The 25,117-nt window shown below is 37.8% G+C and overlaps 3 protein-coding genes across 6 annotated transcripts; 2 read left to right on the top strand and 1 right to left on the bottom strand.

The window, feature by feature from the left end:
• Nucleotides 1-368: 368 nt before the first annotated feature.
• LOC131299126 (E2F transcription factor-like E2FE) lies at nt 369-23,492 on the bottom strand. Of its 4 annotated transcripts, none has more exons than XM_058324711.1 (12): nt 23,245-23,492; nt 23,063-23,130; nt 22,922-22,974; nt 22,749-22,826; nt 22,329-22,367; nt 22,114-22,222; nt 21,817-21,884; nt 21,650-21,722; nt 21,477-21,538; nt 21,330-21,364; nt 1,424-1,800; nt 369-822 (listed from the first exon to the last, which is right to left on the bottom strand). In XM_058324711.1, exons 1-12 carry the CDS (start codon nt 23,316-23,318, stop codon nt 731-733), a joined length of 1,128 nt encoding a protein of 375 aa, XP_058180694.1. In that variant the 5' UTR covers nt 23,319-23,492; the 3' UTR covers nt 369-730. The 4 variants fall into 4 exon arrangements, with proteins under 4 accessions (XP_058180694.1, XP_058180691.1, XP_058180695.1 ...); XM_058324708.1 differs by having other exon boundaries at nt 21,477-21,550; nt 23,245-23,488; XM_058324712.1 differs by lacking the exons at nt 369-822; nt 1,424-1,800 and adding an exon at nt 19,922-20,333 and having other exon boundaries at nt 20,959-21,364; nt 23,245-23,453.
• On the top strand, nt 2,072-5,239 carry LOC131299127 (alpha-N-acetylglucosaminidase-like). Its single transcript, XM_058324713.1, has 4 exons — nt 2,072-3,238; nt 3,551-3,661; nt 4,339-4,586; nt 4,769-5,239. Exons 1-4 carry the CDS (start codon nt 3,107-3,109, stop codon nt 5,010-5,012), a joined length of 735 nt encoding a protein of 244 aa, XP_058180696.1. The 5' UTR covers nt 2,072-3,106; the 3' UTR covers nt 5,013-5,239.
• Nucleotides 11,072-19,209, top strand: LOC131299125 (aminoaldehyde dehydrogenase 2, peroxisomal). The gene is made up of 15 exons (XM_058324707.1): nt 11,072-11,312; nt 11,658-11,800; nt 13,150-13,230; nt 13,310-13,458; nt 14,230-14,322; nt 14,410-14,533; nt 14,908-14,973; nt 15,078-15,144; nt 15,385-15,461; nt 15,849-15,962; nt 17,437-17,514; nt 17,599-17,750; nt 17,823-17,883; nt 17,997-18,103; nt 18,734-19,209. Exons 1-15 carry the CDS (start codon nt 11,204-11,206, stop codon nt 18,822-18,824), a joined length of 1,512 nt encoding a protein of 503 aa, XP_058180690.1. The 5' UTR covers nt 11,072-11,203; the 3' UTR covers nt 18,825-19,209.
• Nucleotides 23,493-25,117: the final 1,625 nt, after the last annotated feature.

Raw genomic sequence — 25,117 nt, 5'->3', positions numbered from 1 at the left:
CTTCTTCTTTTCATGAGAACCAAATATCCCACTTGCTGAAAACAGCTCTAGAATTGTTCGGTTTCTATAACAGAAAATTCTAAAACCCACCAAAACTAGCTAAACAATCTTATACACACAAATCCAAACTTCCCGATGTGGGAAGCCAGCCTATGACATAGGCCCGACAACCTCACCCATCCTTCAGTTTGTGTGCTAAAAGGGTCCTCTTGCCCCTTACTAGTCAACAATTCCCTAGTTGAGTGAGTTAAGTGAAGTTACCTTCTTGCCCTTTTCTTAGAAAAAAAAATCTTACATGTAATCGAATTATCTAGTAGGACTATGTCATGTTGCATCATAGTATAATATCAACAAAATTTGGCAAATGAAAATACATATCGCAAAAATGGTCACAATGTCATGAAAAAGATGCAAGGAATTTTATTTTCATCCCCCATAGATACATCATGGGAAAATGGTCGTAATATCATAGGTTTAGCAAATGAAAACACAAATTTGGCAAAGTACAAATAGAATCTCATCTTAGAATCCAGTTGACTCCAGAGTATCGCCTTTCCAAGTTGATGCATAGAGATTATGCAGTCAATGAGGCCATCTCTTCTTTCCTAATACTCGAAAACAAAGAACTGAGGAAAAACTAATAAAGAAAAAGGATTGCTAAGAATAATATCTGTCATCTGGTTGTGTAATCGATCAGTTAAGTGAACTTAGAGCGCGAATGCAGAAGTCGTTAGGACATTAGTTGTATTGGCTTCTTCCCGGCAACTTCAGAGCACCATGATTGCCATGCTTCCAGATAATGATCAAAGAGATCCCTCAAAGCTGAAATGATTTCAGTAAAACAAAAATTATGAGTTATCTTGCAAGGAAAAGGGAAACCATAAAGGCAAATAAATTAGAGTTGTATGCTCAGCGTTTAGACCAAAGAAAACTTGACAAGATTCAAGAATAACGTTGCCAACTACAAATGTTTTGTCAATGTGGGCATTGCTTTACATGCCTCAATTACTTTGTGGAGTGAGAATTTATCAATTTGTAAGTCAAGAAATGAACAAGTAAATACTACTATCTTCCATGGCAACCCACACACAAGAAACCCAAAAAAATGTGGATCTAGATTCTGGAGTGAGGGTTATAAAAGAAGTGAAGAAATCAAAACTAGTTCAGGAAAATATATTAGCATTTTGCAACCAATACCAAATGACCAATGAAACTTCTCTTCAGTGAATTTGAATTGTGTGAGAAGATTTGTAGAGATTTTTCTAGGGTTGAGGGAATTATGTCTTAAGAACTTATAATGTTGTTTATCTTCTCCTAAGACGTCAACCGCGATTGGATTATCATGCAATAAATACAACATCCACCACTCAAATCGCTGCTAGAAGGAATAGATTTTAACAGCATACTGACTCGTGAATGGTACCTTGGTTATGGTATTCAGGACGAAACGTAGAGGCTAGACTTTCCCAGTCATGAACCTGTTTCACTTTTTTATTCTTAGCACCAATAGCTTTCGACACGCTGTCTGGAGCAAATGGACCAAACTGGTAACTCTTTGGACACTCTCTTGAATCCCTTTCCAAATTGGTCTTATCGAACTCATTCCCCCAAACCTCCAGTTTCACCTGCATTTGCATTTGCATTTGGGGCTTTGTAATCTGGTTCAAATTCCCATCAATTAACTTGGTTCTCTTAAAACTGGTGTTCGTGATCTCAGTCCCAAATGTTCTTTTCTTGGACTCAATAGGAACAAAAGAGTTTGCAGATCCATCCTCCAATTTCTCTTTCATTCCCAACCACCTGAAGGCAGCCTTCCTTGTGTCTGGATGATGGACCTGAATGCCAATCAAGAAATATTCAGATTAGGCTTCTCAACCACCCGAAGGTGTATCGACAAATAGCCACTATTAAATAAGCTTGGTTCACGAGCGACCAAGAACTCTTGTGTTTTCCCTCTTTCATGTTCTTCCTCCATATTGCATTTCTGATATTCGTGGACTAATGCTGACAGGTGTATGCGGCACAATTTTGCGGGGAACTCTGAGATGTACGGGGTTTTAGATGCTGTAGGATCTGGACCTGTTGAAGCTCGAATAAGTAAAAACTCAATAATGGCAAGTCTCTACTCTGTTGCCCGTAGCTCCAGATTTTCTTTACGATGCATTGCTAATATCATGTGGCAGAGCCAAATATACAAGTGAAATCTCTGTCAAACAGCATTGTAGTGGCACTTGATTCTAAAGGCAAAACCCTTTTAGTCACTAGACATGCTTCAGTGGTTTAGTTTTAACTTTTAAGCTAAACATCAAGTGAGCAGGGTGCCTTGATCCTTGTTCGTATGCTTAGCAACTTATGACAAACTTAACAGTACCAATATAATCCCCACTCGATGTGGGTATGGGCAAGGGAGGATTGGAGACAGACCTAACTTTTGGCGATATATGCACAAAGAGGCTGCTGTCAGGAAGTTTTACCACTGAAATAGCGGCCCCCCTATACCTCGAAAGATCGAGGAACTTATCAAGTCCTAATAGTCTCTTGCTCGTGAAGAATCTGACAAGGTTAAAAGTGTAATCTATGTGCACAAAGTCGATATGACAGGTTAATTGTCACCACAACCTTGAGTACAGGTCTAGTTTCTTGGATGCTATCAATGGTTTATGAGAGCAAATGGCTATCGCTTGTCAATCCTACATTCCCACGTAATATTCTGTTTTCTTTGCGATTTGTATAAATGCTCATTTGATGCTATGTCCCTATTATTGTCTATGTTGACGCTGTTATCATGCTGAAATTGAAATATTCAGATTTATTTGCATGTAAATCCGGATAAGCAATTTTCTTCGTCTTTTTCCTTTTCTTTTTCTGTTGGTGTTTATAGAGTTTTAAGTTAGACAGAAAAACTAAATAGATTGGACCACGTAAATCAGCAATTATTTGTGAGTATAGATCTCCTTGGTCACCCTTTCCTCACTCGAAGAACATTTTGGTGGAGCTAAGTTTCCAATCTTGCACTCAACTATCTTATGTCTCCTTACCTTCGAAACAGAATAAATTGTTCAATGCTGCCCTTTTTCCTCTACTACTTTATACTTTCACTTGATTCATGTACCTCACCCTACATTTTCACTTGTCGAAGGTTGGTGTTGGAATGTCGATGGAGGGTATTGAACAGAATCCCGTTGCTTATGATCTGATGGCTAAAATGGCTTTTCAACATGACGCAGTCGATGTGAAGGTAATGCTATGTTTCTTTATGCCCCAAAGCCTTGGATATGTTGCGCCTACTTACTCTGCATTGAAAGATTTTGGTAATTCAGAAGTAAGTGATTCTTCCGAGGGTTAATCAAGGGAAAACCTCCTTTTGGGCTGGAATATGTTACAACAGTTATCAAATAAACTTCATTGGTAATTAGCCCCTTGTCACTACTACTGTGGAAACATAATCAGTCAACCCTCTAAACCTAGAACCCGTTATTTTCCTGTCCTTGAATCCCCCTTAATCAATGTGTCCGGATATCTACTCAGGTGCACTATTTTGTTCTTACAGATGTGGATTGATACCTATTCAAGCAGATGGTATGGGAGATATGTTTCATCAATGCAAGATGCCTGGAGTATACTATATCACACAATTTACAATTGTACAGATGGTGCTTATGTAAGTAATCATACTTGGTAAATTCTTTATCTCTATGAGAAGAAAGCGAGGCTTTCTTCTCAGTACTCCTAAAAATGATTGATAACATTGTATTTGACACATTGGGCAAGCGAGCTTGAATGGAGTAGTTTATTTTCTTAAATAGGATATAGCATTACTGATGCAACTCTATAATTCCAGTACCGATTCCTCTTGACATGTGTTGCTTTTAAACTTAAGAAGATTGTGTCAAGTTTATGGTATGTTGATGCATGTGACGTGTATTATCACTACTCTGCATAATGAACAGAAATCTAGCATTTCTTATTTATCGTGATTTGAATATGCAGATATTCCACATCATTAACGTCTAGGCAACTATTAATGACAACAGAACCAAGTTATTAACGGAAAAGACAAAATCAATATTAGGACCGGGGAATCGATATTGACCAGTGTTATCAAGTTGGTTGTGTTTCTTACCTCATGCAAAATTATTTCTTACCGAGTTGTCTTCCTGGAAGCAAGTTGCAGCAGCATCCACCAATCCTTCGATGAGACCGATACAGGAACTATAGCTAGTTGGGTTTTCATCTTGATTGTGTGCCTCTATGCCGATTCCAAATAGTGCAAATCCATTCAATTGACTGATCCCCAAGCACATCAGCTTGAGTTGATATATATCAATTTTGGAACAGGATAAGAACAGGGATGTAATTGTAGCATTCCCAGACATTGATCCAACCCTCATTTCTTTACCAAAAGTTTTCATATGGCAAAGATATGATGGCAACATAAAACCAATATCCAGGAGGGCTTTCCTAGAAGAAACAATGGATGGTTCCTATGATCAACCTCATTTGTGGTATTCAACTTCAGAAGTGGTGCGTGCGTTAGAACTCTTCATAAAAAGTGGAGATGAACTATCAGGAAGTGACACTTACAGGTTAGTTTCCACAGGCTCACATCGCCTAAACATTCTGTTAGTGGATCCTTTGTTTCATTGACTTTCGTGATTCTTGAAATTCTACCAGTCACTTCTTTTCTGTCTATTTCTTCATTGGTCTCCATATGCATTTTGTCGTCGTAAATTCATGTCAACCTTGCTTGTATATTGTGCAATCTCAGGTATGACCTTGTTGACCTAACAAGACAAGCTTTGGCCAAATATGCGAACGAATTATTCTTGATGATCATAGAAGCTTATCGACTAGGTGATGTACATGGAGTTGCTCACCGGAGCCAAAAGTTCATAGAGCTCGTTGAAGATATGGACACACTTTTAGCTTGTCAAGAAGGCTTTCTTTTAGGACCTTGGTTAGAGAGCGCAAAGCAACTTTTGCTCAAAATGAAGAGCAGGAAAAACAAGTGAGAAACTCTTTCCCTTGGTAACTTGTTGAATTTGATTGACCTGCTGAATACTTGAACAGACGGTGATCCAATGTTTCAGTATGAATGGAATGCAAGAACTCAGATAACTATGTGGTTTGACAACACGGAGGAGGAAGCAAGTCTGCTCCGTGACTATGGTAAGCCTTAATTCTCTTATCGCTGTTTCATAGAAGTCCAGGTTGGATGGTTAATGCATTGGGCACTACAGTTGGACATGAAAGTACCAGAGGAGTGATGATGTTGGAGAAGGGCGATGGTTTTCGTCTTAAGGATTGGAGGAGGGAATGGGTTAAGGCTCACAAATGATTGGCAAAGCAGCCGGAATCTATATCCGGTTGAATCCATTGGAGATGCTCTCTCAACACCTCCAAGTGGCTGTACGGCAAATACTTGCTGGATCCGGACACCTATTGATCAGTACAAGAAGTTGATTTTCTGCATTTTAAGTAGGAGTGTTTTTTATTTTGATTTTTTGAGACAAAAATTACAAGAACTTTGTCATTTTTTTTTTCCGGAATAACAATCACATGCAGTAAAACATACCCTCCGTTCTATCATTGATCTCTCTTTGTTTGTCCCGTTTGGTTTTGTTGTTGTAGTGATCGATTAGGAAATATTTCGACTACGCGTCACGCCATTCTATGCATATGACGCCTATATATATCTGTCTATCTGAAATTGTTTTCGTTTTACATAAAGAAATAAAAAATCGAAACACAGTGACAACTTTTATTGCTTACTGTTTGTGAAAATTGCTTGCGAGAAAAACAAATGAACCTCCTCTAACTTGCATTTTTTTAAAAAGCTTCTCGTTTGTCCAATGAACGTATTTTAGAGGAGGGCAACTTCTTTTTTTGGGGGAACCTGGATGACGAAAAAAAGGATCTACTAAAGACGAAAAAACAAAAAAAGAAGAAGTTGAAACTGGAACAAAAAAACATAGTTGTCGTTGTGAATTAGTATTTGAATTTTAGGGTACTATTATTCTACGAAAAACACAAATTTACGTCAGGCACTTGTATTCAATTTTAACTTGCGTTAAACTTTCTCCATTGATTAAAATTTCTCTCTCTCTCTCTCTCTCTCTCTCTCTCTCTCTCTCTCTCTCTCTCTCTCCTATTCTTTGTTCAATTACATAGCAATGCCAATAATCACGTTCGTTTTTTTGTATTTGTTAATGCTTCCGCACAACATAGAGTGCTTGTAACTAACCAATTAACTAAGGGGTCCGTCAAGTTTCTTCTAACCCGTCCGGTTCAATTTGGACCATTTGTGGGTCATTCCCAGATCCACAACAATAATCAGAATATTAATTATGCCAAAAATCACGTTAATCAGATATCGTTTGATATAATTTCCAAATGCATTAATTTGTAAGGAAAAAAGTGTGCAACACTGGATTGCAACCTATTTAACACAAGTACCTGAAGATCAATGCATTTCTATATTATTTCAAACGATATCCGATCAACGTGATTTTTTATATGGTCAATGTTGCTGAGTGCTGACAAACTCTAAAATTAAATGGTTTCGATCATTGTTGTAGGCCCAAAAAAGGCCTACAAATAGTCCAAAACTGAACCGGACTGGTTGAAATCCAAGACTGGACGAGATCCTCTCCCATTAACTAAACCAAGAGGGAGAGAAATTTTTCGATGCCAGGTGAGTATATCCCACGTGATATCCGCTCGGCACATCCAAGCTGTCCAATACACTTTTGGGCGGCTCGGATTGAAACCTCTCTCTCCTCTCACCCCAATACTTTCTCTTTTCAAATCCGAGCCGTCCAAAAATATAATAGAGGGTTTGGATGCGCCAAGCGAGCACCACATGATACCCATCCGGTACTAAAAATATTTCCCAAGAGGGAGGATGGTTTATGAATGTTCGAGAAGCTACGGCGGAACCCCACCGTGGGCCCGTGACCTTCATCTGCCTTTTGCGAAGTAAACGCGTACATATTCGTCGTGCTTCTGGATGGCCAAAAACTTTTATGTATAGACTTTTCTGCATATTCTCATTTCAAACCGGCCAACTAAAGAAAAACAGCTTCCATTTTTTAATAACTCAGATATCCGGACCAACTTACGTGTACTATGATTAATCTTGAGGGATCATTTTCATCGTTTACCTATGGGAGCAGCGGGACTCCCAATTAAAATTAGAGAAAAACTTTGTATATGCTCAGCATAAATTGATAACATCTAAGAAATTTCGAATTCGAAACTTTGAGAACGAGTAAATAAGTCCCGGTGTGACCGCTGGCCAACCCTTCTTGTTGAAAAACTCATCTCTTGTCCCTGGCTGGCTTAAGCCTGTATATAATGCATCCCACCAAGGCCCAATTCCATATCTATCTCTCACCTTCAAAACCAAATCCTCCAATCCTCTTCCCACCCCTTGCACTCTCTCCCTCTTTGTCTAACCTGGTATACACAAGGAAATGGAAGCAACCAGCAGCTCATATGAAGTCCCAGCAGAGACCGGTTACAATTACAACGGCGGTAGTAGCAACGCGACTGCGGCCAAGGCCAAGCACGGGAACAACAAGGTGGGTGAAGGACTAGCCAGGACCAAAGCAGTGGCCTCAACTGGGGTTAAGAAGGTCAAGGAAGGCACTTCCACTGCCATTCACTGGATCAAAGACAAGTGCCACCACAAGCCCACCAGTACCACAGCCACCCCTGCTCCTATCTTTTCTTCTTCTTAGCAGCCCAGCAGGGGTTCCATCTTCCGTGTGTGTATATATATATATATATATATATATATATATATATATATATTCAGCTGTTACATCTATATATATAAATCAATAATGAGATGTATTTCTCTGTCTTCCGTTGAGTTTCCTTCGCTCACTTTTTCTGTGTAATAATTCCTTTGTTTTTTGTATGATAATTTTATTTTTTTTGTCTGTGATTTTTTCTTTGGGAGGCCGGCGTACTTTGAAGTAGATTAGTGTATGGATGTATTTTTTATAATGTGATGTAGTCGACTTTCGCTTTTGCTTGCAGTTAGTATCTTATATTTGTGTCTCATTTTCCTTTTGTACCATGTTCTAAGACTCTTTTTGGCTTTTGCGACTTAGAAAAAGTTGAAGGAAAAGAAAGGAGGGTAAATTTCACTGATATCTTCCTTAAGTTTCTGAAATTACACCCTCCTTTACTTTTAAAACTATTAATGAGATGAGATTTAAATCACTTTCAACCGGCGGTGGAAATGGTGGGTTTTCCACCACAGTAGTTGTGGGTTCCATCGTCCGTTTATTAATGATCTAAATCGTTCATCTTATAGGGCCCGCAGCGAAATACATTTTTTCAACAAATTAGCTTTATTAGACATATATATCAAAATTTGAATTTTGATTTGTAAAATGAATAGTCATTGACAATTTAACTTGACAGAATTATGTTGTCCAATTTAAAAATTAATATTCAACTTTTGATAGATCTATGGTGTCCGATCAAGCTGATTTTTTTGCGTGAGTTTATTAGGTCCCGTTCCGCTTTCTTCCAAAACCTCCTTTTTTTCAAAAAGAATATAATTTCAAACTCTAAATATAACGAAAATGAAAAATGATTTTTTAATTTTTTTTTGCACCATTTAAAAGATTTCAATGAAACCTATCAAACAAGATTCATATTGGTAGAAAAATTATTTACGTAAATACATGATTTTTGACCTTGAAATTACCTTCTTTTTTAAAAAGTGGAACAGCCCCTTACTCTGTAGGCCATACAAGATGAACGATACGAATTATAACAATAAATGCGAAGTGGGGCTCACAACAGCAGTGGTGGAAAACTTACTATTTCCACTGCCGATGAAAAAAATTTAATCAATCAATAATGAGATTCCCCTCATGTTAGATATCACACAAACGTTTTAAATATCATGACAAATGACTGAAATACCCTCTAAATAAATAGTCCAACAAAACTTGTGCATAGTTTGAACTTTGTGGTTTTCTCGCCTATAACTAAATTTCTGTTTGTACGCTCCAATTTTTAAGTTTTTTTGTCTTTTTGCAGTTGAATTAAATCTTTAAAAACCTACATTGGTTTGGGTTTTTAGTTTAGGTGAAATTACACAAAGACTCCATCATCTATATATTTTGGATATGAACACCCTCTAACCTTTAAAAATGCCCAAAAGCCCCCTTCATATACTAACCATTAACCAATCATGTCAAAAGACTGATAAGATGAAGGGGTTAGCGTGGACAATTTTTTTATAGATAAAGGGTAAGTGTGTGAGGGGTAAGATCGTTATTTCTCCTCATTCCACTAATAGAGTTAGCCCATTTTTTTCCATATAGATGAGGGGTCTGAATAGGTGATTTTAAACGTTAGGGGGTTTCGTCTACAAAATGTATAGATAAGGGAGTCTCTGTGTGATTTCACCTTTAGTTTATCCTTAAGTAGAAGGATGAAGAAAGAAAACCAAAATGAAAAATCATATTGGATGAAAAGACACCTTAATAAAAAGAAAATCACTTTGGACCAAAACTTAAACAGTGGAACACACAAAACAGAACAGATGGTTGATTCTGCTTTCTTTTTAAATTTTTTTTTAAAAAGAATGTAATTTCAAGTTCAAATATAATGAAAATAAAAAATAATTTTTAAATTTTTTTTACACCGTTTAAAAGATCTCAATGAGATCTATAAAACAATATCTATATTGGTAGAAAAATTATTTGCAAAAATACATGATTTTTGAGCTTGAAATTACCTTATTTTTCTAAAACTTCATTTTTTACAAAACTGGAAGGGCATCTAATAATGACCGTTTTCCCGAGAAATTAATTTAGTCGAAATCCTGCCGTAGTCATCAGCCTCCAATAATGTTATTATTTTGTATTTAAAAAAAAGGGTGGACATGCATTAGTACATGTAGCACCCAATAATGTTTTCTTAATTGTCAACGGATTTGTAGTCCAATACACTTTTTCATTTCTTCCACAACCAAATGGAAGATGAGTATTCAATTCTCGTCAAGAGTACAAGTGCTTAGTGTGGTGGTTGATATCCTTTAGACATGCCTCACCCGTATGTTACTTAGCAGTGCTCCATCCTCACCCCCTTAAAAGTAGACTAGATTTCTAACAATTCAAAAAAAAATGTTTCCTGGACACAAAAAAATTGCCATGTGGATTATTTAGCTATAACACCCTAGTTCGGTTTGTTTTTGTGGATTTGTTCACCACACAATTGACCAAGGTTCAATTTAGGCCGAAAGAAATTTTTGCCTTGTTTGGTTCCATATTTGAAAAAAAATTCTAAACTCAAAAAACACTCATTACCTATAGTTCCAATCAGTACTCTTATTTCTCTTTCCACTCATTACATTTATTTCTAATCATTATTCTCATTGCTCTTTCTATTTCTCACCACTCATTATCCCTATTTTAATTATCACCATAATTTTTCTGTCCAATCATTATCCCAAAAATGAAACTAAAGAATTCTAAAAAATCCATCCAAACAAAGCATGATTTTCAGGCTAGGCTGCAAAAAGGTAATTTCTTATCCATTTTCTAGCCTTAACGTAGATGACCTATCTTTGCTCGGAGAAGAGATTAGTTTGATTTGAGTGTAAGTGGGCATAAGCAGTTTCGGAAAAAATTGGGAGTGGCTGTTTGACAAATTGGAGAATTTTTTCTGTGCCGGGTACATACCACGTCACCTTGCTGACGTGGTGCCCGAACGAGCACATTCAGCCATTCAAAAGTGTATTGGACGGTCGAAATTAAAACACTCTCTCTCCTCTCACCCCCACACTCTGTTTCTCTATCCAAATCCGAGTTGTCCAAAACTGAAATAGACGGTCTAGATGCACCGAGTGGGCACCACGTGGTGCCCGAGCAGACACATTCAGCCGTTCAAAAATGTATTAAACGGTCTAAATTAAAACACTCCCACTCCTCTCACCCCACACTCTCTCTCTTTCCTCTTTCTTTTTTCAAATCCAAACAGTCTAAAACCAAAATAGACGACCCCAATACACCACGTGGTAGGCTGGTACAGAAGATGAACAACAGAAGATGAAAAGGAAGAAAGTCTTCACTCAAAACACTAGTAGTAGGAGCAGTATAAAAAGGAAAGGAAACCCGATCAAGAAATCACCTTTACAAAGTCATACTGAACATACGGGCTCTAACCTCAAAGAATGTCGATCGCGATACCATGTCGTCAGCTCTTCATCGATGGTGAATGGAGAGAGCCTGTCAAGAAGAAACGCATCCCCGTCATCAATCCCTCCACTGAACAGATCATAGGTCTCTCTCTCTATCTCTCTCTCCAAAATTGATACAGACGTGTATTTGTTTGACTCGTTTATCATTCGACGATCAAAGTTACATTTCTCTCATTTTTCTCGCTTTCAGTCGGATCCTTACTTTATTTGGCTAGTAATAATCAGCTTTGCTGATAAAACTATTTTCTGTTCATCCAGCCTTCGTCGTGTTGATGAGAAAACTGAGGAAAATAACTAGGAAGAATTATTATTATTATTTTTTTATGTTCCCTGAGGCCATGGGTTACTGATAATTTGCGTATTTAGAGTGTGAATTAAATTTTGTAGTGTTTTGAATTGTGGTGTATTGAACTGTGTGAGTAATCAGGGGATATTCCGGCTGCTACTCCGGAAGATGTTGAGATTGCGGTAGATGCTGCCCGGAGAGCCCTTACTCGAAACAAGGGCAGGGATTGGGCATCGGCATCTGGGGCACATCGGGCAAAGTACTTGCGTGCTATTGCTGCCAAGGTACATATTATAAGTATCCTATCGCTTTGAAAGTTGAAAAACCCTTCCCTTTTGGGGCTGTCAAAATTACTTACCAAGTTTGATGCCTGCTTAAATGGAAGTGGGCTTCTCATTCTGTAACTTCTGTGTGCTGAAGTATTGAAATGTTCTTAGTACCTTCTGGTCTCCACATAATTAGACTCAAAATTTTGTTTTTTTCATTACAATCGAATTCTCATTTCATGCCTATTTATCAAACAATAGAAAAAGAAGAGAAACAAGTTGGAATTGTCTTTAATGTGTCACCTGTTTTAAAGGGTTGGAAGTGCATCTGCATATCTTTTGACTGGGGTAGGTGATGTTTGAGTGGTTTAATTGAGCCTTCAAGGCACAAGGGACCATGAACACCTAAGGGCATACCACACAGCTAGGAGTGTACACAAACCAAGCTACTCAGGTTTGAGTTCGAGTTGAACTCATTAAACCTCGTTCGAGATTTGTTCTTGAACATTTTTTGAAGCTCGTTAAGTTCTCAAATCAAGCTTGAACAAGCTACTACTCGGCTCATTCAACTTGTCTTGTGTAAAAATTCCAAGCTACTTGAGATCAACTAGTGATTGACTCGATTAAAGCTCGTTTTAGATTGATTTGCTTGATAAAACAGTCCAAACTAACATATTTTTGAAGTTCGCTAAGATTTCAAACTAAGCTTGAACAATTCGTTGCTTGACTCATTCGCTTTGTTTATCAACCCTAAATACAGCTGATTGTCCGTGTTGTTCTTCATGAGCTTGGAGCTTATTGACACTGACTCTTGCATAGAATATAGAGTCATAGACTTTCGCGTGACTTGTGGCCATCAACTAATATCGAGTAAAAACATTACTTCAAGAAAGAAAAAGTAGCTACTTGGCATTTCTGAGCTAAACTATGACTTTTGTGGCTTACAAGAAATAAAACCTTTCTACAGGCTATCTACTTTTGAGTGCATTATAAACATGGTTGTAAGGTTTATTTTGTACACATATCTAAGCCATTGGTGGTAGGGTCACAAAGAAGGTGGAACTGCAAATGATGATTGTTTTATTGACTTGCCATCATACACTTCATGATTCTTTTAAATGGGAAGGAAGTTCATATTACTGTTTGTTTACCTTAATTAGCTTATTCTAGAGGAAGGGATGCTTTTTCCTTGGACATTCTTATGTAAAACCATTCCATTCAAATACATCAAAGGGCAATGGATGCTGTTTTGTTAGAGCTTTCTAATGTAAATCAAGTGATGCTTCGTTTACATCTTAGGGCTTCAGAGATTTTAATTGAATTCATGCTACATGCCCTGAGAATTTGGTTTATCTCTTTTTATGCAGATAACACTCAGAAAATCTGAACTTGCAAAACTTGAAGCAATTGACTGTGGAAAACCCCTGGATGAAGCCGCATGGGATATAGTATGGCCACTAACAACATAGAATATATTTTCTTTGCTAGGATGTACAAATGACATACATGCTTCTCTGTGCCATGCAGGATGATGTTGCTGGATGTTTTGAGTACTACGCAGACCTTGCTGAAGGCTTGGATGCAAAGCAAAAGGCTCCTGTTTCTCTTCCAATGGAGACATTCAAGTGTCATGTTCTAAAGGAACCGATTGGTGTTGTTGGCCTAATCACTCCATGGTAGTTTTTCCTTCTTCCACTGTTCATATGTGGTTCGTATTCTTATCTAGTTTTTTCTCCCTATTTGATGAGTTCATAAGTCGATTTTAGGCAGGACAATTGCTTGTAAACATTACTCTGTCTCTTTCTTTTTTCTTTCTTTATTATAATTGAATTTGCTTGGTGGATGATTTACCTTACAATCTTTTCATTCTTTTGCATAGTTTCCGGCTTTTTCTGTTTTGATGCTTAAGACTGCATGTTGTAGTCGTTGCTGGCTTCCTCCAGCTTCTTGGGATCCTTGAGTTAGATGAAATAGCAGATGGTAGTTATTTACATCCTTCTCCAATTTTCTTTGTGCTAACGCAGCATCATACTAATATGATTGCCACATCAGTTTACCTTTGTTTTGACATCTGTAGCTATGCATGATATTATTGCTTTTCTTCCTCTTTACCAATATGATTTAAGTTTAAACAAAGATGTAGAAAATGAGCATGTTTCAGAATGTGCCGTGTGAATGCTTAGGGGCCTTAGGTGCTACCAACAGCTTTAACATGTTTTCACAATTTAAATGTTGGCTATGTCGGCAAGCTTCTGCATTATGTTTCTCAAATATATTCTCCTTGCACGATGGGTGATTGGTAGTTAATATGGCTTGTCTTCATGGATTGCTTTGATGGTGCACAAGGGATGGTATTTGTATTAATTTCTCTTTTGGTTACCAATGTACCATGAGCAAGGATTTCAGAGACTATATAGCTAAATAATTGCTTGCCATCTTTACTGAAGGAACTACCCTCTACTGATGGCTACTTGGAAAGTTGCTCCTGCACTGGCTGCTGGGTGTGCTGCAATCCTCAAGCCATCTGAGTTGGCATCAGTGTATGTCTTAATTTTTTAAATATTTGCTTTGTTTGAATTTTACATGGACTATTTTGGGATATGCTTTTTACTTTACATTCAATCCAGTACCTGCTTGGAGTTGGCAGAAGTGTGTAAAGAGGTGGGACTTCCTCCCGGTGTCCTTAATATTCTGACTGGATTAGGCCCCGAAGCTGGTGCTCCTCTGGCATCCCATCCTCATGTTGACAAGGTTCGGTTCTTACGTCCAGGATTTGAAATTGATATGCAACTAAGATAAGTTCCTTGGTGCACAAACAAATGGTTCGTTGAATAAGCGGACATAGGAGACACCCTTATGTGTGTTGGCAATTTACACTTCCAACTGCTCTTCTTAGATTACCCCCAAATGATACTTGACAACTGCCTTATATAGTTAGTTCAAGGTGGGAATTTTAAAAGCATCCATGACCTTGTGTTTTCAAAGGACGCGTTGTAGGACAGTAGCGTACTCTTTGTTGGACAGAGGAAAATTATTGGTGCTGCAGTTTTCTGGTTAAAGATTGATATCTGTTTCCAATTGCTAAGGATTCCCCTCCAACCATTGAAAGTATTGTTTTATGGTAGATTGCATTCACTGGAAGCACAGCAACTGGAAGCAAGATCATGACTGCTGCAGCCCAAATTGTGAAGGTGTAGTTCACACTTCACATCATCCTGTTATCCTGCACATTATCAACTAAATGCTTTTATTCCACGATTTTCACATTGTTTTAGTAATCTTGTTTTCTTGGCAGCCGGTCACACTTGAACTCGGTGGGAAAAGCCCCATTCTTGTGTTTGAGGATGTCGACCTCGATAAGGGTTAGTGCCTTCCATGTTTTCAAGCACTCGTTTCATCTAACATTGTTAGCGTTATAAATTAATGCCATGATTCAAATTAAAATGAGTATTATCCTTGTTTGATAAAAACAAATCATACTAAAAAAACAAAACAAAAACAAACAGTGCTAGTGACTGAAACCTGCATCATAGGAAAAGAGGAAATCTCCTTGTGGCGGTAGATATCAGTATGTTCACTTTTGTGATGGGTCATTGAAACAGCTGCTGAATGGACTATTTTTGGCGTCTTTTGGACAAATGGTCAGATCTGCAGTGCAACTTCTCGGCTTCTAGTGCAAGTACGTGCATGTTTTAGATATATGACTGCCTTACATTTATTTATCTGCAAGAAGTGTACTAGGGCCGTGTCCTGCTGTGTGGATGCTAGTCTTTTATCTGCTTTTGCTTGGATTGTTTACTATCTCATTGTGGATTTATAGATGTATTGGTGATTCTAGTATAGAATTTTGCATGGATACTTGTATTCTGAAAAAATATTTTAGTTAAAAGTGTGTCGGGAGAAAATGCTTTTTGCAACGGCGCAAGGACGCTTCTTTTTTTATGCGTAAGGAGGGAAGTTAAAAAAAAAACTTCAAATCGGGTGATTTTAATTTTTCTGATTCTAATCTCTCAATATAAATTTGATCTTGCTCTTACCAGATTTACATCTTGTTAAACTATTTCAGGAAAGCATTGCAACAGAATTTTTGGACAGGCTTGTGAAATGGTGCAAGAACATTAAGATTTCAGACCCTATGGAAGAAGGTTGCAGGCTTGGCCCTGTTGTTAGTGCAGGACAGGTAAAAGACTGATTTGACATTCTGCCATCTTTTTCTTGGAAAATGGTAGGATACAGAAATAGCTAAACTCTGAACTGTAGTCCGTGTTCGGCTATTTATCATACTATTAACTGTGAAAGCTAAGTTAATTAGCCCAGACACATAACTTTTTAATATACTGCGATTGGTATGGGGCCTCTCAATGGATGTGATATGAGGAAGCAAAATTCCCTCCTGAGGCGACCTAAGTAACTTCAGATGGCAAACCAAGACAGTTTGGAGCCCTTGACCGGTGTTCGGAAGAACCGGACCTATACTCGTCCAGAAAGAAGAATATAGGTCTCACTAGGAGTCAAGCTCCTAGGAGACTGCAAGAGGGGATAAGAGAGAATCTTATCTCAGCTATATTGGACTACTACAAATCCAGTAAGAGCCCTATAAAGTGTACGGTGACTTAGCATAGAAGCAAAATAGGTCTCTGATGAGAGTCATGAGACCTAAAACAAATACTAAATAAAGCATCTACAGTTAGACCAAGGTATGGTTAGTCTAAGACTGAGCTCATTTGTGTGTGTTTTCTAAGGCATTGGTGTACCTCTGTACTGCCACCACCTTCAGCCTTGTGCTGACGAGGGTGTTTGGGTCTTTGCCCAACTTCTCCCTCAATTATTAGTCCACCTCTTGTGGTTCGAACCAATGACCTTCCATATGGAAATCATAGGCCTTGGCCAACCCAGTTTGTTGCCCCTCTTGGATGTTGATTCATCTTGTAAGGATTTTTCCCTGTGCATGATATCATCGCAACAGAGAATTCTTACATCCTTCTCTAGTTTGGTATAAATTGCTCAATCTGGGGCATTCTATAACTATTTATTCGTCTCTCATCTTGATGGATATTCTACAATGGTAAAAAAAATTTGCTACTCATGAGCTACTTTACTTTGCTTCTTTCTCTTTACTTTGCTTCTTTCTCTATGCTTTTGGCATTTCCAGCCACATATTTTTACTGAAAAATCACCTTTTGGGAAGCCCATGCGTAGTCGTCATAAACAAGTACTTCCAACTCACAGTTTCTTTATGTAAAGTTTAGAAACAAAAAAAGGGAATGTCCTACACGAGACATGTGTACTAGCTTTTCTGGCACCAAATACTTGCACCTGAGTTGAGTATCTTGAAAGTCAATTTGCTTTGGGGGGGCTTTCAGTTACTACGAAAAGAATTTAGTTTCTTGCATGGTGGCATTGGAAGGGTTTGGACTTTGAAGAGAAGGTAAAAATTTCTATTCTATTATTATCCTAGGGATGTAGACAATTCCACAAAAGTCACTATTGGAATCTAGCATGCATGATTTTGCAAATCAATCTTGCGCTACCAGCTGCAGATCCATAGAACTGATGATGTATGGCGCTATTGAATGTCTATGTTTCATGGAGCTTGAATGTAAGGTTCCTTGATTACATTAAGATAGTAACTCCCTAGCATTTACATGGTGTAGCATGAGAAGGTAATGAAGTTCATCTCGACGGCCAAGAGTGAAGGTGCAACCATCTTGTGTGGTGGGGCTCGTCCTCAGGTAAAGTTCTTTTGTCAAGGTCTGAAATGCTTTTGTTTTTTGGATTTGCTTGGATGATTCACTTGCATCATTAATTAATGGCAGCATTTGAAGAAGGGATACTTTGTTGAGCCAACGATCATCACTGATGTAACAACCTCCATGCAAATTTGGAGAGAGGAAGTCTTTGGACCTGTTCTCTGCGTTAAAACATTTAGCACTGAAGATGAAGCCATTGAACTGGCAAATGACACCCAGTGAGTTACTCTCGAGTTTTCTCGTCTGGTATGATATGAGTATAATTTTTCCTGATTCTTCTGGCTTCACAGGTATGGCCTGGGTGCTGCTGTGATATCAAAAGATCTTGACAGGTGTGAGCGGGTGACGAAGGTGCGTGTTATTTTTGTTCTTTGGAAAAAAAAATGGACTCGATCTCAAATTGACTTGGAAACTAAAATTAGCTGGAGATCAACTATAATGTGATTGGTTTTGATATTCCACAGGCTCTTCAGGCTGGCATCGTCTGGGTCAACTGCTCACAGCCTTGCTTCTCTCAAGCTCCATGGGGGGGCAATAAGCGCAGTGGTTTCGGGCGTGAATTAGGAGAATGGTAATGCAGAACATCTTTCTTATTATCTTGTTTCAAACAACTAGGAATCGAGTGTCAAATTTTCAATTTAAGTTTGGGTGGAACTAGGAGCACATGATGGTATGGGCAGAGCCTTGTCAAGGCTAGTGCAGTCAATTGACCCCACTGGGTTGTAAACTTTGACTTTTGTAGGGTTAAACAAAACAGAAAAAGCCACAATTTTAAAAAAAACCTGACTTTTGTCCTCTATTGTTTTGGAAACTATTATACTTAACCTACAATTTTATTTTATCTACAAATTTGCAGGCTTTTATTTTTTCTTGTTTTGCCCTTTTTGGAAACACTATTCTTTACTGTCAAATATAAAAATTCAGTTGATACTTTGACATACGGTTGTGCCTCCCTTGGTGAAAATTATGGCTCTGCCCCTGCATTAAAGCCTCAAGTTCCCTGGAAAAGATTATCATGAGTAATTTACATGGCAATCTTTTCTCTCGGTAGAACAACTAAACATGGCCTAGTCTTTGAATCGAGTAACCTCTCAAAGAGGATAGATGAGTCACTACCTCGCTGGATGCCTGTTGTAATGGGGCATCCAATGGATTTACCATATCCACAGAACTAGTTATATTTTGGTCTATTCATCTGCAGGGGACTTGAGAACTACTTGAGTGTGAAGCAGGTCACGCAGTACATCTCTGATGATCCATGGGGGTGGTATCAGTCTCCTTCAAAGCTTTGAAGACACCTCAAGAAGCCGAATTGAGATAATTCCATTGTACAACATTAGCTGAAGGGCCGAGCGTCCAAAACCTCTTAACGGCTTTAGGAAGTAAAAGAATAATAACTGAGTTATATCGTGTAAATTAGCGAGGGCAGTTTGATTCCACTGTTTATCACGGTCTTGGATCTACTTGGTGGAACCTTAAAGCTAGTCTTGGATTATCAGACATTGCGTGACGTTTTCCCTGGAATAAGACTTTGGCCTTTTAAACTGGTTTAAGGAGCACAGGCCTTTTCTGGGATTAAAGGTGTTGTATTATTGCTGCAAACCTTCATCTGTGTTCATTATGTTTGCTAGTTTTCTTGTCTTCTTTTGTCTTCAATGAAACTTAAATTCCTAATAATTTTTCTATGTACCATTTCAAATCTTTCAATTGTTTTAGACGTCTGGCAGTTGGTGGCAATTCTACTAAGTTTGGTTTCTTGGCAATGATGACTTCATAGTTTTTTAACATATTGGTTTCTTGGCAATGATGACTTTGTAGTTGTTTTTAAGTTCCATTATCTCAAAACAACCTCGATGGTGGCAAGACGTGCATACAACGCTCTCGTGCCTTGCAACCGTGCTGATTCGACTGTCACCCAGCAGTTCTCATGGGCCCATGAGAGGTTCCATTGTTGCTTGGCAAAAGATTCCATTATTTGATGGAAAACAGTCCTTTGGAGCGAAAATTTGACGAGAATCACTCATGACTCATATAAAAGATGCATAAGAGAACCAAATATCCCACTTGCTGAAAACAGCTCTAGAATTGTTCGGTTTCTAGAACAGAAAATTCTAAAACCCACCAAAACTAGCTAAACAATCTTATCAATGCAGGCCCGACAACCTCACCCATCCTTCAATTTGTGTGTTAAAAGGGTTCTCTTGCCCCTTACTAATCAGCAATTGCCTAGTGGAGTGCATTAAGTAGAATTACCTTCTTGCTCTCTGCTCAAAAAAATCTGACATGTAATCAAATTATCTTGTAGGACTTTGTTATGTTGCATCATGGTAATATCATCAAAATTTGGCAAAGGAAAATACATGTCACAAAAATGGTCACAATGTCGTGAAAAAGATACAAGGAAATTTATTTTCATCCCTCATAGATACATCATGGGAAAATGGTAGTAATAGGGTTTACCAAATGAAAACACAAATTTGGCAAAGTACAAATAGAATCTCATGTTAGAATCCAGTTGACTCCAGAGGATCCCCTTTCCAAGTTGATGCATAGAGATTATGCAGTCAATGAGGCCATCTCTTCTTTCCAAATACTCGAAAACAAACTAAGGAACAACTGAAAAAGAAAAAGGATTGCTAAGAATGATATCAGTCATCTAGTTGTGTAATTGATCAGTTAAGTGAACTTAGAGCATGAATGCAGAAGTCGTTAGGACATTAGTTGTATTGGCTTCTTCCCGGCAACTTCAGAGTACCATGATTGCCATGCTTCCATATAATGATCAAAAAGATCCCTCAAAGCTGAAATGATTTCAATAAAACACAAATTATGAGTTATCTAGCAAGGAAAAGGGAAACCATAAAAGCAAATAAATTAGAGTTGTATACTCAGCATTTAGACTAGTGTGAATAACAACCTCAAACGCTCTAAAAGAAAACTTGACAAGATTCAAGAATAACGTTGCCACCTACAAATGTTTTGTGCTTATAAAAAAAAAACTACAAGTGTTTTGTCAATGTGGGCATTGCTTTACGTGCCTCAATTACTGCGGAGACTGAACAAGTAAATACTATCTTCCATGGCAACCCACACACAAGAAACCAAAAAAAAAAAACAATATGAGGATCTAGATTCTAGACTGATGGTTATAAAAGAAGTGAAGAAATCAAAACTAGTTCAGGAAAATATATTGGCATTTGGCAACCAATACCAAATGACCAATGAAACTTCTCTTCAGTGAATTTGAATAGTGTGAGAAGATTTGTAGAGATTTTTCTAGGGTTGAGGGAATTATGTCTTGAGAACTTAAAATGCTGTTTATCTTCTCCTAAGACGTTAACCACGATTTGATTAGCATGCAATAAACCACTCAAATTGCAGCTAGAAGCAATAGATTTTAACAGCGTACTGACTCGTGAATGGTACCTTGGTTATGGTATTCAGGACGAAACGTAGAGGCTAGACTTTCCCAGTCATGAACCTGTTTCACTTTTTTATTCTCAACAGCAATAGCTTTCGACACGCTGACTGGAGCAAATGGACCAAAGTGGTAACTCTTTGAACACTCTCTTGAATCCCGTTCCAAATTGGTCTTATCGAAGTCATTCCCCAAAACCTCCTGTTTCACGTGCATTTGCATTTGGAGCTTCGTAATCTGGTTCAAATTCCCATCAATTACCTTGGTTCTTTTAAAACTGGTGTTTGTGATCTCAGTCCCAAATGTCCTTTTCTTGGACTCAATAGGAACAAAAGAGTTTGCAGATCCATCCTCTAATTTCTCTCTCATTCCCAACCACCTGAAGGCAGGCTTCCTTGTGTCTGGATGATGGACCTGAGTGCCAATCAAGAAATATTTGGATTAGGCTACTGTACTAGAACTTAAGTAATATACGAGAAATTGAAAGAGCAATTTCATGTGTCGTGGATTCTTTCATTCGTTTTACCTTCTCAATGAAATTCATCGAAGACAGCACATTTGCAATATCATATAACCGCCTCACTTTAGCTGCAGAATTACCTTACGAAGAGAGTGTTAGTCATGAAAATTCTCAGTCCACTTTCAGTTGGTAGTAACTAGTAACTAGTAACATTAGGTAACAAGCTAAAGAATTATTACTTCTCATTGTTGACGGATCACGGGCATCCCCAAGCAATATTTTAGCAGCTTCCTCAAGCGAGATCAAATCAACCTATAGCCAGTGATTTAAGACAATTAAGCTAAAGCATACTAGCTCAACATACTTGCAACAGAATACAGGTCATTATCTAAAAAAATGTACTTACATCAGTGCAAAGAAAGAGCTTGATAAAATTCTGGGTAAGAAGTCCCAAAGATTTTTCCTTCCTGTTGTCTGCCAACAAAAGTATCTTCGTAAGAAACTAAAAAGGCAGATTGACCCATCCAATTGGGATGGGTTGATTTTTGTTTTGTCAATTGGCCAAATACTGAATAAGGAAATTACAAAACCTATATCAACATACCGAATTGAGCAAATTAAGTTTCTATAAAACTTAAAAATTTACAAAACAATAACAAGAAAGTGGCACCTACAAGTATTGCATTCAGTTTCAACACTTTACCAGTTTTGGATGCCATTGAGAATCTAGTATGAGAACTAGGATTTGTTTTCTCTTCCTGGCTGGAAGTAATTGGAGTGGGGTTGTTTTCATCTTCTTCATCATCAGAAACCTATTACAAAGAACGTAAAATTATCAACACGCTACAGGTTACAGCCAAATGCAAGCAGTGACGAATCAAAGATTTGTTTATTAACGTAAAGCCCAGATTAACATACTCTTGTATAGTCATTTCCATTCTCCCTCAAACCTTCTTCCTATCATACACCATGAAGGTAAAGAAATTAGCAAAGTGATAAACATAACTGCTAAATGCTAAGTTCAAAACAACATAGTTAAATCCTATGTCCACAAATGAACTACTGCCTCCATACCTAACCTAATAATAGTCCATTACGAGAAGTAGTCATTTTTCAAATTTAAAAAATAAAAATAAAAATTCGGGTATAATTTCTTGAATTTTTCATATGAAATGTAGTACCTCGGTTAGATCTTTAATTTGGTGCAAAATTTTGAAAAGTTATGCATGAAAGAGTTCCAAAAAAAATTTGTTAGGAAAGAGACTACTTTTCGTAATGGACTATAAATTAGATATAGAAGGAGGTAGATAAAATCTACCCACATATAGTTGCAATTACCCTTAATTCCTCCAGAGCCTTTGGAACTTCTCCAAACCCTTTCCACGAATATCGATTCTTGGCTTTCCTTGCCAGAACCTAAATATAAGCAACCAAAAAACACCCAATTGATTTAGATAAATATGTGGATCTCAAGCTGGTGGAAAAAAAGGGGAGAAAATTGGGGATCTTACACCAACACTTTCGAGTACATTAACAATGTCGTAGATCCGCCGTCTCTCAACTCCTACACACAGAACCACACAAACCTGTTTTTATAGCTATTCCAAGGCATAAATCCAAAAGGGTATTGAGATTACAAGTTAGATCGAAACCTAATCGAGTTGCAGCGTCATCAAGTCCGATTGTTTCGATGCCGTCTTGGTTGTACAAGCTCAAGAAACTGCACATATTTGTCAAGCTAACATCAGAATGATAATAAGGAAGAGAGATAAACCGAGTTCATGCAGTGAGCATGAGAGAGAGAGAGAGAGAGAGAGAGAGAGAGAGAGAGTACTTGGTGCATAAGAGACCAAGGGATTTCTGCTTCCTGCAATAGGATTCTTTAGACTCGGAGGAAGGCAACGCCATGTGATTACAAGGGATTGAAGGCGTGGATCTGTGAAACCCTAGAGAGAGAGAGAGAGAGAGAGAGAGAGAGAGAAGGGGACCGTTAAAAAAGAGTTGTTGAGTGTGGCGGCATCTGGGGTTTGGACTTGGAGGGATAATTTCAAAATTTTGAAACCAGAGAGAGAGAGAGAGAGAGAGAGAGAGGGAGGGCGATCCTAAGCGGGAGCCGGATTGGAAATTTAAGTGCGCGCCTATAAGATCAGTTGCCATTTGCCGCCCCAAAACGGGAACCAATTTATTTAGACCCCGTTCCAAAACACCTTCTTAAAAAATAAGAACTTATTTTACATTTTCAAACTCAAAAATAACGTAAATGAAAAATAATTATTCAATTTTTTTTGCACCGTATAAAAGATCTCGATGAAATCTATCAAACTAGATCCATATTGGTAGGAAAATTATTTACGTAAACGCATTATTTTTGAGCTTGAAACTGCCTTCTTAAAAAATAAGTACTTATATTGAGTACTGGAACGGAGCCTTAGACTACCGTTAAGGGATTTTTGAGCTTTTTTGTTTTGTTCTTTTTTTTTTCTTTTTTTTTTCCATTTCTTCATTTTGTGACAAATTTATGTAGATTATTAATTTTAAGACGAATTAATAATTCACAAAATTTGTCGCCAAACGAACAAAAGGAAAAAATTTTGAATAAGGACAAAACAATAAAATTCCAAAATTCCCAAAAAGCTCTTAGCAGAATTTAACCTAATCCATTCTTGTAAAATTTTTGTCCAAAATTTTTTTGGGTATTTTTTACTTTTCATAACTTTTTTTTGAGCATTTTGCTATAATTTTTGAAATTAATCATTCATCTCTTCTTCTTCTTTTTCCTAAGGGCCTGTTTGGATGGGAGCTACTGAAGGGATATTAGTAATACCCCTCCTAAGACCGTGGACCCTTGGTTAAGCCATGGTTTGAGAACACATTTTGCCGGAGGTATTAGTTAAGCTCTAGATTCTCTTGTACCCCTGACAGGAAGATTATTTACGGAGAGGTTCTGGGGTGTTATTACATAATACTCCCGGATAATACTCTCTCTTTTCCATTTCAATTACAAAACAACTTTATCCTCTCATTTTATCTCTCATCCAAACCAAATACTATCTCATCCAAACCAAATACTATTTAATCCCTCTGTCATATTAATGTGAGTCCACCCTTCATAACTAATACCCCTACTATCTTATCCCTTTTCATAATTAATACCTCCAATCCTTATCCCGCATTCAAACGGAGCCTAAGGGACAAGCACATGTGCTATCTTTTACCTCTTTTCTCTTTCTTATCTTCTTTTTTTTTTTTGGTGCCCGGCAGCATCCTTTTTACACTGCATTATGGGAGAATATGGAAGGTCGGGATCCTCTCCAGTCCAGTTATTGGAAGGGTAATACTCTAGTCTAGGCCCAATTCCATGTAGGCTGTTTGCTCAGTGGAGGGTGTATGAGACCAAACATTTGAGACAGAAAAATAAGAAGAGAAGACTCTAAACAGTAAAAGAAACTTGGTAAAGTCCTTTTTGATCTAAAGCATGCTAGAGAGAAAATCTTCTTATTTGAAGACACAGATTTGTAAGAAAACGCGGTTGAGAAGCTACGGTATTGTCACTTTGCAGGAATAGTGTGTTAAGGTCTTTTGCTACTATTTTTGTTGCACCCATATGCAGGTGAAAAGTACCAACGGGGGTAAGCATAGTGAATGCTGAAAAGCAAATGCACACGAGATGTTAATTTAGGCTTCCAAATTTTGTCGTCTACTGGGAT

Source organism: Rhododendron vialii, chromosome 8a (genome assembly GCF_030253575.1).
Source record: "Rhododendron vialii isolate Sample 1 chromosome 8a, ASM3025357v1".
Taxonomy (NCBI): Eukaryota; Viridiplantae; Streptophyta; class Magnoliopsida; order Ericales; family Ericaceae; genus Rhododendron; species Rhododendron vialii.
The sequence above is the reverse complement of the archived record's forward strand: the minus strand, read 5'-3'. Positions and strand labels throughout refer to the sequence as shown.

Excerpts from the sequence above, each read along its gene's own strand:
- LOC131299127 (XM_058324713.1), top strand. The coding sequence starts at position 3,107 with ATGTACCTCACCCTACATTTTCACTTGTCGAAGGTTGGTGTTGGAATG. Across the intron at positions 3,239-3,550 it reads ATGACGCAGTCGATGTGAAG|ATGTGGATTGATACCTATTC; the intron begins GTAATGCTATGT and ends TTGTTCTTACAG. Across the intron at positions 3,662-4,338 it reads ATTGTACAGATGGTGCTTAT|GATAAGAACAGGGATGTAAT; the intron begins GTAAGTAATCAT and ends ATTTTGGAACAG.
- LOC131299125 (XM_058324707.1), top strand. The coding sequence starts at position 11,204 with ATGTCGATCGCGATACCATGTCGTCAGCTCTTCATCGATGGTGAATGG. Across the intron at positions 11,801-13,149 it reads TGCGTGCTATTGCTGCCAAG|ATAACACTCAGAAAATCTGA; the intron begins GTACATATTATA and ends CTTTTTATGCAG. Across the intron at positions 17,751-17,822 it reads GAACTGGCAAATGACACCCA|GTATGGCCTGGGTGCTGCTG; the intron begins GTGAGTTACTCT and ends CTGGCTTCACAG.
- LOC131299126 (XM_058324708.1), bottom strand. The coding sequence starts at position 23,318 with ATGGCGTTGCCTTCCTCCGAGTCTAAAGAATCCTATTGCAGGAAGCAG. Across the intron at positions 22,975-23,062 it reads TGACGCTGCAACTCGATTAG|GAGTTGAGAGACGGCGGATC; the intron begins GTTTCGATCTAA and ends TTCTGTGTGTAG. Across the intron at positions 21,723-21,816 it reads AGCTCTTTCTTTGCACTGAT|GTTGATTTGATCTCGCTTGA; the intron begins GTAAGTACATTT and ends CACTGGCTATAG.